Source organism: Myotis daubentonii, chromosome 2 (assembly GCF_963259705.1).
Source record: "Myotis daubentonii chromosome 2, mMyoDau2.1, whole genome shotgun sequence".
NCBI lineage: Eukaryota > Metazoa > Chordata > Mammalia > Chiroptera > Vespertilionidae > Myotis > Myotis daubentonii.
The window spans coordinates 15,596,677-15,613,488 of NC_081841.1; the positions used below are offsets into that span (position 1 = coordinate 15,596,677).

The 16,812-nt window shown below is 40.1% G+C and overlaps 1 protein-coding gene across 11 annotated transcripts in view; it reads right to left on the reverse strand.

Annotated features, from left to right (window-relative positions):
• The window catches only part of MYBPC1 (myosin binding protein C1), a 91,688-nt gene that overhangs the window by 55,170 nt on the left and 19,706 nt on the right, over positions 1-16,812 (reverse strand). For 9 of the 11 annotated variants that reach the window (XM_059681861.1, XM_059681852.1, XM_059681856.1 and 6 more), the window contains exons 2-6: positions 15,631-15,672; positions 12,009-12,050; positions 3,572-3,610; positions 2,599-2,634; positions 889-999 (exon numbers count right to left, since the gene is read on the reverse strand). In XM_059681861.1, the coding sequence (XP_059537844.1) occupies positions 889-999; positions 2,599-2,634; positions 3,572-3,610; positions 12,009-12,050; positions 15,631-15,672 (270 nt within the window). The remainder of the gene's footprint in view (positions 1-888; positions 1,000-2,598; positions 2,635-3,571; positions 3,611-12,008; positions 12,051-15,630; positions 15,673-16,812) is intronic. The other 2 variants (XM_059681853.1, XM_059681858.1) reach the window with 2 other exon arrangements.

The following is a 16,812-nucleotide window of genomic DNA, read 5'->3' on the forward strand; positions in this document are numbered from 1 at the left end:
GGGCTGCAGCCCAGGAGAGGTACAAGCCGCCCGCCCTGCGGTCCTGGGCACCAGTGGCTGTGCTTGCACCTGCAGCCTGGGAGAGGGACAAGCCACCCGCCCTGCAGTCCCAGGTGCCTGTGGCTGTGGCCAACCTGGGTGAAGCTGGCCTGGGTCCTGGGTGCCTGCAGCCGGCCAGAGGGAGGGAAGCTTGGGTCCCGGGTGCTTGCGACCAGCCAGAGGAGGGAATTCTGGGTCATGGGTGCGGGGCAAGGCAGAGGCAGTTAGGGGCGATCAGGCCAGCAGGGGAGCAGTTAGGGGTGATTAGGTCAGTAGGGGAGCAGTTAGGGGTGATCAGGCAGGCACAGGGGTTGGGGGTGATCAGGCAGGTAGGCAGGTGAGCGGTTAGGAGCCAGTGGTCCTGGATTGCGAGAGGGATGTCCGACTGCCAGACATCCCCCAAGGGGTCCAGGATTGCAAGAGGGTGCAGGCTGGGCTGAGGGACACCCCCCTCCCGTCTATGCATGAATTTCGTGCACTAGGCCTCTAGTTCAGCCATAAAAAGGAAAGGAAGTACTGATTTATACTACAGCATGGATAGATCCAGTCACTAAAGGTCACATATTGTGTGATTCCATTTATATGAAATACCCAGAATAGGAAAATTTACAGAGACAAAGGAGATTAGAGGTTGTCAGAGGCTGAGGGGAGGAAGAATGGGGAATAACTGCATAATGGGGGTACAAGGTTTCTGTTTGGAATGACGAAAAGTTTTGGAACTAGATAGAGGTAGTGGTTGTACATTGAGTGTACTAATAGCCATTGGTTGTTCACTTTACAATGGTTGATTTTTTGTTAGGTGAATTTCACCTGCATTTTTTTAAAGCAGGATTTATGCTTGGCACTCACCAACTTTCACTGTTCCTGTTTGAGGCTTTTCCACGAACAGGATGGACAGCTGAGAATTGGCATCCTGCTTGTCATGATCCTCTGTGGCAGGTGATTCTCCAAGAGACCATTCTAATGAGCAGAAAGGAGGAAAAGGATCATTTCAGGGCCAGGTTCTTCAGAGGTAGACTTACCTGGGTTTGTCGTTCTCATCATCGCGGAAGCTTGACTTTGTCTAGTCAACCTGGATAAGTGTAACACCACTCTTTCCATCCATCACCCTGCAGTCATCAGTAGAGAGTGACAGGTTCCCATTCTTACATGGATGTTTCTTCCATGATGGGATAAAGGAATATTTTCTAATTCCTAGAAACTAACACTTTTCAGGCAGGGTGTTATCCTGTCTTTCTTGGAAGCATGGTTCCTTTCTTTTCCCATCCTGCCTGACCCCTAACAAATAAATAATGGTGAGAAGTATATTGAATCAGTACTCTCGCTATTTTTGCAGGTAACTGACTATGAGGCTATACACATATAACAAAAGAGTTTGATGGGTCAGTCTGCAGGTCAATTGGGAAGGGTGAGACAACCAAGTCTGGCCTGGTATTTCTAAATGTCTTGCTATTGTATAATTAGACAATTTTATAAGGATCATACAGATGTGGCCATAGTTGGACAATTAAGTAACAGATCATGACCTGCAGGTACAAGTTTCAAGTATATTAGGAGCATCCTGAGTGGGGGGTGAGGGGGGGAGCTCAGAAAAACAGAAAGAAAAAACTCTTTGAGGCTTTCCCATGAAGAGAGAGAACCTGGAAATGAAGTTTATTTTGCATTTTCTAGTTGCACTCCAGGTTCTTAGCTTGGATTAATCATCAGTCAACTCCAATGAGAGGGGTAGGAGAGAGAATGTAGATAGTCCCTCTGTCTCTGAGAGCTGAATTCAGAGAAGTTCAGTTTCAGCTGCTTAAATAGCTGGAAAAAAAAGCTTGGGTTACCAACTTTACCTGTTAATGCTTCTTGAAAAGAAGGGAATGTAGATTTTAGTTATTTTAGTTTTCATGTGTCAATCATGCTCAGTATTTCTATCCACAGAGACCATCATTTTCACAATGAAGTTATGCAATGAGTCACATGATTACATGATTTTTAATAACAAAGTTGTTGTTAAAAATTTATGTTGTGTGTCTGTGATATTAATAATAATAGTGAATAGTGATCATTCACATTTAGAACACGAGGCAGAATTTTACTATTTTTTTTTCTCATTTCTATACCTACAAATGCTTGGCCTTTAAGAAGCCCATAGTGGGATCATAGTAAGCACTCAACACAAATTTATTGAATGAATGAATTGTAGCACAGCTGGCAGGATGCATCTGTAGGTGTTTTATCAACTATATGTAAAGTTCTATAAAAATGTGAATTATTATCTAACTTCAGCACTCTCCAAGTGGAGATTTTAAAAGTTTCTTAATCTCTCTGTGTTTGTTAAATGATAGTTATAATAATAATAATAAAAAACAACCTGTAGTGTATGTAGGTAGATTCCTGAATTTGTGTATATGTATCATGCAAAATTAATTGTTTCTCAACACATTAGTTTTCTTGTAAGAAATGTAATGTAATGAAAGATGGCTATCAGAGCTACAAACTGAATAAAACAAAGATTAGAATCAATGCAGCTTCAAGAAATGAGGTCATTAGTGATTGTTCCAGGCATCTGCTCACCTGAATCTTTTCTCTCCAGGGCCCGACTACCCAAACCTGAAAGGAAAGCGTGATCTGGATGATGCAAGAGGAAAGGGGTGCCAATGAAGTGCTGACTGCAACCTCCTTGGATCCCCCAAACCCTCTTCTGATAATAGGGAGAAAAAAACTAGAAGTGGGCTTGGATGGAAAATCAGCAGAGCTTCAACTATGAAAGCATCTCTAAAAAGATGTCTTATTTAAAAAACATTGAGTCCTAGCCGGCTTGGCTCAGTGGATAGAGCATTGGCCTGCGGACTGAAGTTCGATTCCAGTCAAGGGCACATGCCCGGGTTGCGGGCTCGATCCCCAGTAGGGGGCGTGCAGGAGGTAGTCAATCAATGATTCTATCTCATCATTGATGTTTCAGTCTCTCTTTCCCTCTCCCTCTCTTTTTCTCTCTGAAATAAAAAAAAAAAAGAATTAACAAAAATAAAATAAAAAACAATAAGATTGCCCAGCTGGCATGGTTCAGTGGTTGAGCCTCGACCTATGAAACAGGAGGTCACAGTTCAATTCTGGGTCAGGGCACATGTTGGGGTTTGGGCTTGATCCCCAGTAGGGGGTGTGCATTGATTGGAGGCAGCCAATCAATGGTTCTCTCTCATCATTGATGTTTCTCTCTCTCTCTCCCTCTCCCTCTCCCTTTGTCTCTAAAACCAATAATAATATTTTAAAAAACAAACAAATGAAAGACTAATATTTTTGCCCCTACAATTTGTATCCAAGATTTATGTGTCTCATTTATTTCACAAAGGAAGACTCTTTTTAAAAATGTTCTCATGTTAAAAAAAAAATACAAAATTGCCATTAAAGCCATCGTTTTTCCTCTTAGCTCTGACACCTCCTGCTCTGTACCTTGTCTCATCAAGGTGTTCTGTCTTTTCTTTTCCTTTACTGCAAGTTAATAATAAATTACAAAGTGGGGGAAAGAGGGGGTTGGGATCATCCTAACCTGGAGGCAGGACAAAAGACGGGGAGGCTTCCTCTTCATCTGAAACAAGAAATAGGCACACAAAGTCAAGGAGAAAAGGACATCATCCCAAGTATCCTGAGGAGAGAGAAATCTGAAAAAGAGGAGGAGAAACTACACAAAACACTTTCAACTGATGAGTAAGCCTTAGAAGACTTGGTACCTGAAAGATTAAATTTGAGTGTTTTGGGCAAAAGAGAAAAATAAATAAAAGGTTGAGAGAGTAAGATAATTCAAAGAAAGTGTAAATTAAAAATTGGAACTCTATGCAAGCGTTTTATGTGATTGTAGGTTAGGATACTAACATTTTTAATCTTGATGAAATCCACAACGGAGGTGATTTTCGAGTTCTCATTTTGTAGCTAACATCAATGAGAGGCATAATTCATGCACCATGATCATTTGGACACAGACATCAAAGCATATGTGTATTGTTTAAAAACTTATTCCCCCCACCCCGAAAACCTCATGATTATTTTCCCTTCTATAGAAAACAAAAGTCAACATTAACTAATATAAATCAATTTGTCATACTTATTAACTTCACCAATAATTATTTTAGAAGTTTTATAAGAACTTTCTCAAGATTATATTAGTGTTGGTCAATGCTGTATAATTTTAAAAATATTGCCTGGCTGACGTGGTTCAGTGGTTGAGCATTGATCTATGAACCAGACGGTCATGGTTCAATTCTCAGTCAGGGTACATGCCCAGGTTATGGGCTCGATCCCCAGTGTGGGACTTGGAGGAGGCAGCCGGTCAATGATTCTCTCTTCATCAATGTTTCTCTCCCTCTTCCTTCCTCTCTGAAATCAGTAAAAATATAGTTAAACAAAATAATAAAATAAAATAGGATTCAGCAAATGTATGCACATGACTGCTAATTATAAAGTGCCTTAAAAGATTCCTTGAGAGCCCTAACCAGTTTGGCTCAGTGGATAGAGCGTCGGCCTGCGGATTGAAGGGTCCCAGATTCGATTCCAGTCAAGGGCATGTACCTTGGCTGCAGGCACATCCCCAGTGGGGAGTGTGCAAGAGGCAGCTGATAGATGTTTCTCTCTCATCGATGTTTCTAACTCTCTATCCTTCTCCCTTTCTCTCTGTAAAAAATCAATAAAATATATTTTAAAAAAAGATTCCTTAAGATAAAATAGCACATTTCTGTATAATTTATTAGCATATTTACAGTAAGTAGTATTTATTAGCCTGAAATTTCTAAGACTGTCAACCAAAGATATATATTATTACTTTTTACAAAATAACTAGGATAATAATATTCAGGAACCTTAATGTTATATCTTCAGAACGCACGAGGTGACTTGCTGGATACTGTGAGATTCAGGATCTTCAGAGGAAGCTTTCTGTGGTCAGAGAAGCTTGGAAGATGTTAGGCTAAATAAAGTTAAATGCTTGCATTCTATTGTACTGTGTGTGTGCTTTTATTACGGACATCTCAAAGCTGTCAGTGTGCTAATATGCTCCAGCAGTCGGGTTGGAGACAAGAAATGATACAGCAGTTAATAGTTCCGAAACTTAGTTCACATTTGACTCCTTCTGGAATATCCATGAACATTCTACAAAATGGTACATTTGGGGCAATATAGGCATGTCTGAGCTATCAGCAGAATTCTACAGTTCAGAAGTCTTAGATAATTAAAATTTTACATAAAAATGAAATACCTGGTAATTTAAAAATATTTCCCATAAATTTAATTCAATATTAATATTTTATTCTTATAACTTATTTGAAGACTTTTATTTACTGAACTACTTAAAGAATCTTGATTTAAAGTCCTGTAAAAATTATTGAAAAAATAAGTTTTCAAACTCAACCAAGTCCTAGAAAGGAACTTCCTTTATTATATAGAAATTAGAACCATTTTGAGTCAAATGAACACTTCATTTTAAATAGGTTTTGTGGGTATTTGTTTGCTTTGTGCACAGGGTATAATGAATCCTTGAGTTAATTGTTTGGGATGCTAAATGATTAAGAAGAATATTCACATACTTTCATAAAACTAAAATGAAGAGATAAGCAAAATATTGATGAATGAATAGTTTTGATGTCAACTAAATATTAACACTATTTGGATGGGCATGCACAATTAGTTTAGACTATTAAGACACCACATATTAAATCAAAGCTTCAGAGTGTCATGAAATGATCTAGACCAGTGGTCGGCAAACTGCAGCTCGGCAAACCACGGCTTGCGAGCCACATGTGGCTCTTTGGCCCCTTGAGTATGGCTCTTCCACAAAATACCCACTTCTGCGCATGGTCCACAAAGTTTCAATAGCACTGTACGTGCACACCCGGACATGGTATTTTGTGGAAGAGCCACACTGAAGGAGCCAAAGAGCCGCATGTGGCTCGCGAGCCGCGGTTTGCAGACCACAGAATTCTAGACGATCCAACATTACTTCCAAACAGCAATTTCTGCTCAATTGACAATTTTTGATTTCTTATATATACATTTCCAAATTTACTAAAGTGCTAGAAAATATAATGGACAAGTTGACTGCTTCCCTTCTTTGAAAAGTAGTTTTGGTCCAGCCAGGGTGTCTCAGTGGTTGAGCATTGACTTATGAACCATGAGGTCACAGTTCAATTCCCAGCCAGGGTACATGCCTGGGTTGCAGCTTAATCCCCAGTAGGGGGATGTGCAGGAGGCAGCAGATTGGTGATTCTCTCTCATCATTGATGCTTCTATCTCCCTCTCCCTCTCCTTTCCTCTCTGAAATAAACTTAAAAATATAAATAAATAATAAATAAATAAATAAATGTCACTTTGGTCCTGACATTCCTTTAGACTAGGAAATGTAGTTAGGATTTAGGGATCCTGACCTAAAATTCTTAAAAAGTTGCCTGATTAAATCTGGTTACCATGGAAAAACAGGTTCTACTGCTAGAAGGGGAATTGAATATCCAAATCTTTTGGGTTGTGCCTAATTCAACAACACACATGGGAAAGGTATGGCATCATACAGAGAACATTTTCAAAGAAAACAAAGCAAAAAAATATACAATTTAAGTCACAGTTTCTCTCTTTTTTTTTCTATTTAAAAAGTGACTACAATGATGATGAAAACATACGCATCTGTTTTTGGTTCTTTGTGATACAGCAAACATGAAGACATGGACCTAGAGCAGCTGCGCTAGCTCCCCGAGCTACATTGAAGGGAAATTCACCAAAGCAGAATTTTATTTGCCTTCAAGTCATGGGAAAATAGCATTTGTAAAACCGTAAAAAATGATTCTTTAAGCAACTGAAATTCCCAAAGAAGAATGTCTGGAAAGGAGAGAAAGAATTTAGTCTCATATTACATGGGATTTTTGGAGGCTATGCATGAAATTTGAAATTTGAGGGAGAGACTTCCACTGATAATAGGATATTTACATTCTTATAATTCTCCACACTCTCTTAAGCATAAAATAACTTCTACCTATGGTTGATTTAAGTTGTCTTTCTACATTAATTTTTTATGTAAAACAAACTTGAGATTATTGTTGAGATTTTAGAATAAAGACCAAAAAGCCTATAAAATTAAAATACAAGTGAAATACATGTTTGGCTCAGTGGATAGAGCGTCAGCCTACAGACTAAAGGGTTCCAAGTTCAATTCTGGTCAAGGGCATATACCTGAATTGCAGGCTTGATCCTTAGTGGGGGGCATGCAGGAGGCAGCTGATTAATGATGCTCTCTCATCATTGATGTTTCTATCTCTCTCTCTCCCTCTCCCTCTCCCTCCCTTTCTGAAATCAATAAAAATACTTAAAAAAAATCTAAAAAAATAAAATACATGTGACTATAAAGAAACCTCAGGTAAACACCTGATTTGATTTAGACAGATTTATGAATTCCTCAAGCAGGGTAATCAGTTTCAGTAATTATTAACATACCAAAAATAAAAATAGCAACAACAACAACCACATATGGAAGACAATAACACCAACAGCTAACCCTAACTCATCATGTGTTAAGGCATTTGATTAAATTATTATATTTTCTTAATGAGAAGATACATGCCTTCACATTTTGATGCTTTTGAAATCAAGACTCATCTTACAATAAACATATTTAATAAGTTTTTTCTCTCCCAAATCTATTAAATTGATATTGCATCTTATAATGGTTTTGTCTTAGAATCAAAAGGTACGGTGATATTACCCAGCTGGTGTGGCTCAGCAGTTGAGCATCAACCCATGAATCAAGAGGTCACCAGTTCAATTCTCAGTCAGGGCATATGCCTGGGTTGCAGGCTCGATCCCCAGTAGGGGGCGTGCAGGAAGCAGCTGATCAATGTTTCTCTCTATCCTGCTCCTTTCTCTCTCTAAAATCAACAAATATATATATTTTAAGAGAAAACCATGGTGAGATTAATTTTTAACAAACTTCTTCACAAAGAAATATGTAGTTAGAAGGCACGAAGCACAGAGACATTTTAGTAGATGGTTGTCTGATACCTAAAGGTAAAATTACACAAAAAATTTTAGCATGTTAGTAAGAAGCATGAAGATCGTGTTATTGCAGATGTAAAGAGACCTAAATTAAGAAAAACATAATCATTTTTTAAATTAAAAGGATCATATTATTTAGGAGAAATTTTCTGGAACTTCTGTTGATTCACTTCCTCCTCTGCCAATCACTCTCATTCCCAAAGAAAGAGGCTTCAACTCAAGTTCTGTGAGCTCTTTAACATGCACAGGGTTCATTTACAATAGTTTATGTGGTAAAGTTATTTTTAATGACTGGGAAAAGAAAGATTTTACTTTTCTTGCCATGATTATCAAAAGGCAGTAACTATCCCAATTGGGCTTACCAAGAAATATACACATTATACATTAATAAGATGCAAAAACTAAAATTAAAAAATATATATCAGAACTTGGGCATTAAAATGAGTACTGATCATCAAGGTAATCTCTGATTCTAATGCTGCTGGCACATTTGCAACCACCCACAGGGCCAACCAGTTTTGACACTTGCCACAGAACCCGTTGTTGAGGCACAGAAGAGAGTCAGTCTCATTACTTTGTGTTCATGGATTCAATGTTGGTTGACCATAAAAAAGTATAATCCCATTTAAACACCTACATTCTTCTTTACACATGGCCCTCCATGACAATTGTCTGCTTTCAAAGCTGAAATGCACTGAATTCTGTCAATGGTCATTCTCTCCTCTAAAGCTCCCAAATCAGCTCCAGGAGGGCAGGACCCAGCACTAGACTCTGGCCTGGTACGCAGCTGCCTCTGAACACTTGCTGAATAAATGAGCGTTAGACTAAAAGACAGTTCTCTGGCCCACTGATGGTATAAAAAGAGAATATGTACTTTACCTTTTTTTTTTTTGCCACCTGTCATATTCTTTCAGAATACATGGAAGAATTCTAAGTCACGGTAGCTTTATTTTTTTAAGGACAATGCCTCCCGGTGATTTAAAGGGATTTACACATGTAAATTCTGGTGTTGCTGTTTAGTTAAACACATTTTTTTTTCAAATTGCCGTCTCTACTGTTTCAATTCCAGGACAAGTGGGCAGTATTAAGGAACAGGATAGCTGGATGGAAAAGTCCAGAGGCAAACAAGCAAATCAACAACTAGTGAAACCCCGTTCTGGGAAATCAGCTGTTTCCCAAACAGAGACTCTTGGCAAACATGAAAAGTTGGCACATCTACCCACAAGCATTACTTGTAAGATTGATATCAGAACCAGACAATATTCTGCAGCTACATAAAAAGGTTCAGAACATTTCCGGGCTGTTGCATAACAGTTCAGGCAATCTGGGATATTAAGGCTGCACTGGTATGAATGATGTTCTTAACAGTGGCAGTCTTGGAGCTATCAACTGGATATATTTCAACTGCTTGGATAGGGGACCAATTAAGTGTGAAAATGTACTAATATCTAGGCATGACCATTTTCAATAGCTTTAAGTGAGTTGGTTGTACATCATCTATCTGTTCTGAGCACTCAATGCACAGCGTCATTGTCTCATTCTAAACCTCATTATTAAGAGTATGCATGGGGTGTTCATCATCCTGCCCAGCAAATAGAAATAAAAATCTATCTAGATTACCATTGTCTGTGGGATCAGCAGCTAGGCCAGCACGAAAATTCAAATGTTCATTCCTTTATTAGGAGATTGCCTTGTGTGACTCTCTGGCAGAAACTAGTAAAAATGAGATGAGGGGCCCAAAGAGGTGGTAAGACATGGTGCCTGACTGTCAAAAAGCTTACACCTGTGAGGGAAATAAATGAACCATTAATATGTGAGGAAGTGGAGAAAATAGTGATTGAACAACAGAGGCAATAGGTCCAAGAGAAGTCAGAAGGAGGAAGGGAGATGGAAGTCAGGAGAAAGCTATATAAAGGAGTAAAACCGAGCTGAAGGGTTAAAAATCAATTAGATGGACGGAGGGTTGGGGAGGGTGAAGGGCAGGGAAGGACATTCTAGTCAATGCTGCAGGAAAGGTCTGTTGCACTTGTCAATCTTGCTTATGCTCATCATGCACATCTTCTTTCTCAACCACAGACATACAGACAGCAATGTTTATTGTGTCTATTCTTTGCTTAAGTATTTTCTTTGAAATTTTCCTGTCCTTGATGAAAGTGGGTAATAGTTGAAAGGTTTGTGTATTTAGAAATGACTTTTATTTACCTACCTTCTTTATTTAGGGATGTCACCTTCTATCCTAAATTGATTTTCTTCCTAGGCATGTAGAGAAAATAGATACATGGCAGTTTATGGATTTGGGCATGTGACTGTATATGGCCATGGCCTTGCTTAACTTCTGCAAATGTCGGTGGGGGGGGGGGGGGGAAGGCTACTAATTTCAGGATTCCCTCCCTAGTCATCTGGTCTCGCTCTTTCATCAAACTGTGTTCTCCATAAAGAAGAGTTTTTGTTGATTGGTTGACTGCTTGCTTGGTTGCTTGGTTGCTTGGTTGACCGTAATATACAGAAAGTCATTTTCTCATTTAAACACACAAATATAATTGGATGACTTTTCACATTAAGGGTCAAGCACAGGCTTTGTTTAAACTTTGACAGCTTGCCCTCTGGGATTATATCATCTGCTCTCTTGGTTGAGCCTTACAACCTGGCTCAAACATCTTTCCAAATTTGGAAACAGAGGTGTATGCCATCAGCTTTGTAGAGAATAATGTTACAATAACTTCAGCCAGATGTCCAAACATCCTTGAACCCATCTCATGGAAGGAGTTCTAGGAGTTTGCATTGTCTGCATTCCATAAGCAAATAACTTTCAGACTGTCTCATGTAGCCAGGATTAATATTCATGTTACTATCCACAGGAGCCACCGAAGGTCAAGGACAAAGAGAGTGTACTAACAACATTATGTGTTCATTTATGAGCGCTAAGTTCAAGTTAGCTGAAGAAAAGTTGTCCAATGTACTGAAAGAAAGAAAAAGGTATTTTACTCAGGTATAGAAGACAATAATATTATAGGAATTAGGTAGTGAAATATAACATAGTAAGAACGAAGATACTTAACATTTGTGGAGTGGTGTCCAGAAAAAAAGAAAAAGGTCTTATTGTAGTCAGGAAATAATTGGCTATTCCAAAATTTAAACTATGCCATTCCTTATACAAATAATAATGAATATATAAGTCATGATACAAACATATAAAGCAGAATTGTCAAATCTGCCTCCATGAAAACTGTTATCAGTAGAAAACTAATACTCCTTAACTTAAGACAGATGGTCGGAAGTGACAATGACTTCCTCCATAGGGACACAAAGAATTTGTATTTCATGGTCCATGTAATAAAGATTACTCATTGTTTAAAACTAGACTATCTACATATAAAGTAAAAAACAATAATATTGCAGAAATAAATGAGTTTCCAAATCAGTAAGGTGCAATGTGATGTTTGCTTAAGGGTGTCTTGTCTATCTCTATGTCATCATATAAATCTACATGAATACATAGTGTTACAAAATGAGATGCTGGCCTTCAAAATTACTAGTGAAACCTAGAACAGTTTAGCACAGTGACATGAAAACATTCAATTCAAGAAAAACTGGGCAATCCAGATGAATTTCCAAATTGGTGTAATCCCAAGAAGACCAGACACCCCTTTTCCTTCATATGCACATTAGAAATTAGAAACTACCAATTAACTTGCTGGCATCTCAACAAGTGCTTGTGATATATATTTTTTATCGTTGTTGTTTTTCTTTTAGAAATGTGTGTAATAAAAATGGACCAAAGCACCGTTTGCCATTATACTGACTGGGTTGTACAGATAAGATGAAAACAAGGCTCACTTAACCGGGCTGATGAAAGATAATGCAGAGAAATTCCATGGAACCCCTCTGGCAACTGTTACTGACTTCTTTCTGCTTCTAATTTTATTGAATTCAGCCCCATTCTCCCTCCCTTCACTCACCTTTTGCTGGTGCAGTTCCGGCTTCCTTCTCTTTATTTGGTTCTGTGTGGAAAGTACAAGCACATTTTTAAAAAATTATTTATTTATATGTTTTATTTATTTGTTTGTGTTTGTTAATCCTCACCAGAGGATATTTTTCCATTGATCTTTTAGAGAGAGTGGAAGAGAGAGGGAAAGCCAGAGAGAAACATTGATGTGAAAGCAACCAAGGTACGTGCCCTTAACTGGAATCAAACCTGGGACCCTTTGGTCCTCAAGCTGATGCTCTACCCACTGAGACAAACCGGCTAGGGCAGTGGTCGGCAAACTGCGGCTCGCAAGCCACGTGCAGCTCTTTGGCCCCTTGAGTGTGGCTCTTCCACAAAATACTGACTTCTGCGCTTGGGCCACGAAGTTTCCATCGCACTGTACGTGCGCGCCCGCACGTGGTATTTTGTGGAAGAGCCATACTCAAGGGGCCAAAGAGCCGCATGTGGCTCACGAGCCACAGTTTGCTGACCACTGGGCTAGGGCAACAAGCATACTTTTAAAGGGTCTTAAGGAAAGTATTTTATTGTGTGATGGGCAACGGGGCGGGGGGTTAAATGAAAACAGGCAGATCATAAATGATACTAATTAATATTCATTTATTATGCTGTACAGGAATGGTGAATTTGGGCAGTCTAATGTAGAGTTACATTCAACTGTTTATAAAGGCAATTAATCTGATCACTTTTGGAAAAAGTGTATGTAGAAACATATAATACAGATTTTGTTAAAATACTTTCAGCTCTCGGTTCATGTTAGAACATGCTGGCATGGAAGAATATAAAACATCGGTCATGATCCAGTGTTCAACTGGTTAACGCATGGTGCTTATAAAATGTGGGTCAATTCCTTGTAGATCCCAACAAGAGACTTACTGACTTTTTAAGGATGTTTGGTCCATGTAGTGGTTCTAATAGTTTTTATATCTAAATAATATTACACTATTATGATTCTACTAGCGGCCCGGTGCACGAAATTCATGCACTTGAGGGAGGGGGGGTCCCTGAGCCAGGCCTGTGCCCTCTGGCAGTCTGGGACCCCTCGCTCCCTATCACCCGCCTGCTCGCTGCTCCTTACTGCTTGGCTCACTGCTCCTTAGAGCTGCCGCAAAGGTGGGAGAGGCTCCCACCACCACCACTGTGCTCGCCAGCCATGAGCCCGGCTTCTGGCTGAGTGGTGCTCCCCCTGTGGGAGCACACTGACCACCAGGGGGCAGCTCCTGTGTTGAGCATCTGCCCCCTGGTGGTCAGTGTGCATCAGAGTGACCGGTCATTCTGGTCGTTCCGCCATAACACTCGCTTAGGCTTTTATTATATAGATAATATAATATAGCCAGGGTATAAAATCTATAATTGTACAATAGTTTCAAAGAAAATAATTTGGGACAAATATTAATCTTCTGGGTTGAGTTGAGTGCCAATAGTGCACTATGATAGCAGGAAAATCATATTTTATCAGTGGAGACCATCTACTTGGCATTTCTCTCTGTTCAAAACCACATTAGTTTAGATACCTTCAAATGGTGTCTGACTTGTGGTACATGTAAGAAAGGAATTCTTTCAAGCAAGAACTCTCTCTCTTTTTTATTGAATATAGATCTGAATCTTAGTTAACTAATAAAGACACTTTGAGCAGAGTTTCATAGGAGACTTGTTTGAGCAACAGGAAGTCAGTATTGTGCAATGACTATGAAATATGGCATAATAAAGGAAACTTTATAGTGACCCAGTGACAGCTACTGATCTGAAGAACAGAAGGAAAGGTTATGTCTGCAATGGCCTGTAGGTTCTCAATGTACACAATGTTGGCAAAAAATAACTCTGTATGTGCAAGAAGGAAATATACCAAAGGAGAAGTCCCTAAGAAGAATGTCACACATTTATACTGGTTGAAAGAAAACTAAACTTAATTTCACCCCTGTTTAAATTCATGGCACAGAGCCTGTTTCACTCATTTTGACACGTAGCAATACTCTTCTATACTACTGAAGGGTTTGGGGCATGTGGTCTGGTATTCTTAGCTGGACAAAGGGGCTTCTGTAAGCAGTTCGATTTCTCAAACTGTCTTCCAGAAAATGATCTCCAGGGCGGAAGAACTTCATAATCCCCTTACACATTTAATTGCAAAAAGATCACTAGCAACTAAGGTCTTATTCAATTCCTGCGTTCGACTAGGCTGGACTGGTCTACAGTGTCCTTCCATGCTTGTCTTCACACCACGTTCTCAACTCAAGTAACATGCATTCAATCACTACTGCCTTGAGTTTTGTTTCATGTTTCAACATAGTGGTTGTAATTTACTGAGTTGTTCTCTGTCTGTGTTTTATTTTCTATGTCGCATTAAGCGCACTGAATACACAGAAATGTTTTCTAAGAACTCTCCACTGCATCCAGTTCAGTGTGTTTGTACCCAGTTATCAATAAGAATCAGGTAGAGAGCCCTGTATCCTTCCGAAGGGTTAAGGCAGAGTTGGGCACATGGTGAATACCCTGTGAATAATTCTTTTTCAAAAAATTTTCAATTAGCATTTACGTTCAATATTACTTTGTGTACAGCATAGTGGTTAGACAATCCTATACTTTAGAAAGTGTTCCCTCTAATATTTCCACTACCTACCTGGCACCACACATAGCTATCAGAATGTTATTGACTATTCCCTGTGCTGTACTTTACATTTCCACGATTATTTTGTAACTACCAATCTGTACCACTCAGTCCCTTCACCTTTTCCATCCAGGCCTCTGGCAACCATCAGTTTATTCTCTGTATCTACAGTCTGTGTGAGTAATTCTTTAAGGAATGCCAGTTTCTCATCCTGTTCAAGGGAAGGCACTTTGATGTCTTCATAGGAGAGGGCACATCGCCTCTATCTTGAGGGTCATTTGCATGGTAGACAAATGATTCTGGAGACCATGCTGGGAGTTTAACATTCCACTCAGGCCCGTCAGTCCTTTCAGTCCTGTTCTCCTCCTTGGGTCTACGTAGGTATAAAAGCTGGCTTTACCTGGTATGTGTCACTGAGCACTGCCTCTACCTGCCAAGTTCACTGGAACTCTTGACTCCTTGTTTTTTTGTTGCCACCTGGTGGACAACGGGATACTAAGAACGGGAGAAACTGGTTCTGATGTTGAGACTCAGGCCACCAAATCTTCCTAGAAACTCGCAGCGGAGTTTCTGGAGGTGCTTGATGGTGGCAGAGTTCAAGTCGCAAAGGGGCTGCTGATCTTCCAGAACCGAGGTGAGATCTGCTCTCCACTCTCACAAGAAAGATGTGCGTTTTGTTTGCTCTGAGCAAGCCCTGCAAAGCCATCAGCCCCTCAGAGGCCCAGCCTCCACAACACTAAAACATCGGCAGGACTACAATTTTGGCATAATTTGAAGGGTTTTACAAGTATATGATGTGTCATTTAAATTAGATAAACGTGAGAGGGTTATACAGACACAATGTATTGTTATTATTATAAACCCATGACAACTGTGGTCATCCACCTTCGCCATAGGAGTTAAAGCTCCCAGCTTCACCGAAGGCCAAATCATGCCAGGAGAGACATTCTGGATTTGCAGCCCAAATGGGTGAGAGAGTGTCTTTACGTACCTTCCGGGAGTGGGGCTGGAGCTGGGGCTGGCACTTCATTTTCTAGAAATGAAAAGAGTAACGTAAGTGTTAGGCTCTTGTAACAGAGCTACTTTTCATAGCCCCTGGCTGCACTAAAGTCTAGGCTGTCATCTTACTGGTACTAACAAGAGGGATGAAGCAGGTAAAACATCAACCTGTGGCATCAAGAGGCCCAAGACACGCTGCCTTTTGGTGTATGGTGTGGGGTGAGCATCTAAATGGTATTATATAGCCCAGCCAGCATGGCTCAGTGGTTAAGCATCAACCCATGAACCAGGAGGTCACAGTTCGATTCCTGGTCAGGGCACATGCCTGGGTTGCAGGCTCTATCCCCAGTGTGTGTGTGTGTGTGTGTGTGTGTGTGTGTGTGAGTCGGGGGGGTGGGGGGGTGGGCGGGGGCGGGCGGGGGCAGTGCAGGAGGCAGCTGATCAATGATTCTCTCTCATCATTTCTCCCTCTCTCTTCCTCCCTGAACTCAATGAAAATAAAAAATAAGATAAAAAAATATTTTTTTTATAAAAAATAAATGGTATTGTATAGATTTCCAGGAGGTGGCAGAGACTAGTGATGGATAGAGCACAGGTAAAATGGAGATCCAGGTGGGAGGGTCATATGCCCGGAGTAGATTTCCACCTACACTTATCCAAAGGTTTTAGAGCTCTGGTTTTGAGGTTTTATACCTGGCTTTAGAGATCCAGAATTATAGAGCAGTCTTGCGGTAAAGTCTGTTAAAGGAACTTCTGTTAAAACACATTCTATGTCCCAGTCCCTAAAGGCACACCCGTGACCAAAGGTCATAGACTTTCCCCTGCTGAATCCCGGCGGATGCCCAGGATTGGGGATTAGTGACCTGCGCGAGAGGACCAGCTGCTACTCCTCCAGCGCAGGAAGACGCAGTTAACGAAGGCGATCTCTTTTGTGATTATTTTCTTCTTGACAATTAAATATCAAAGCAAAGTTTTTATATTATAGGCACTTTCTGGGATCCTGGGAGTTTTATCTTTGTCTGGATCTAGGATTTTCCACATTTTTTCCACAAGTGGCTCTTTCCAAGCCAAGAGGACAATACCTCACAACCGGCGGTGTGGCCCAAGAGTCATTTCTATGTGCAGGCCAAGTGCCCTGTGTCAGTCTGGGCAAACAGGAGTGGGCACCGAAGAA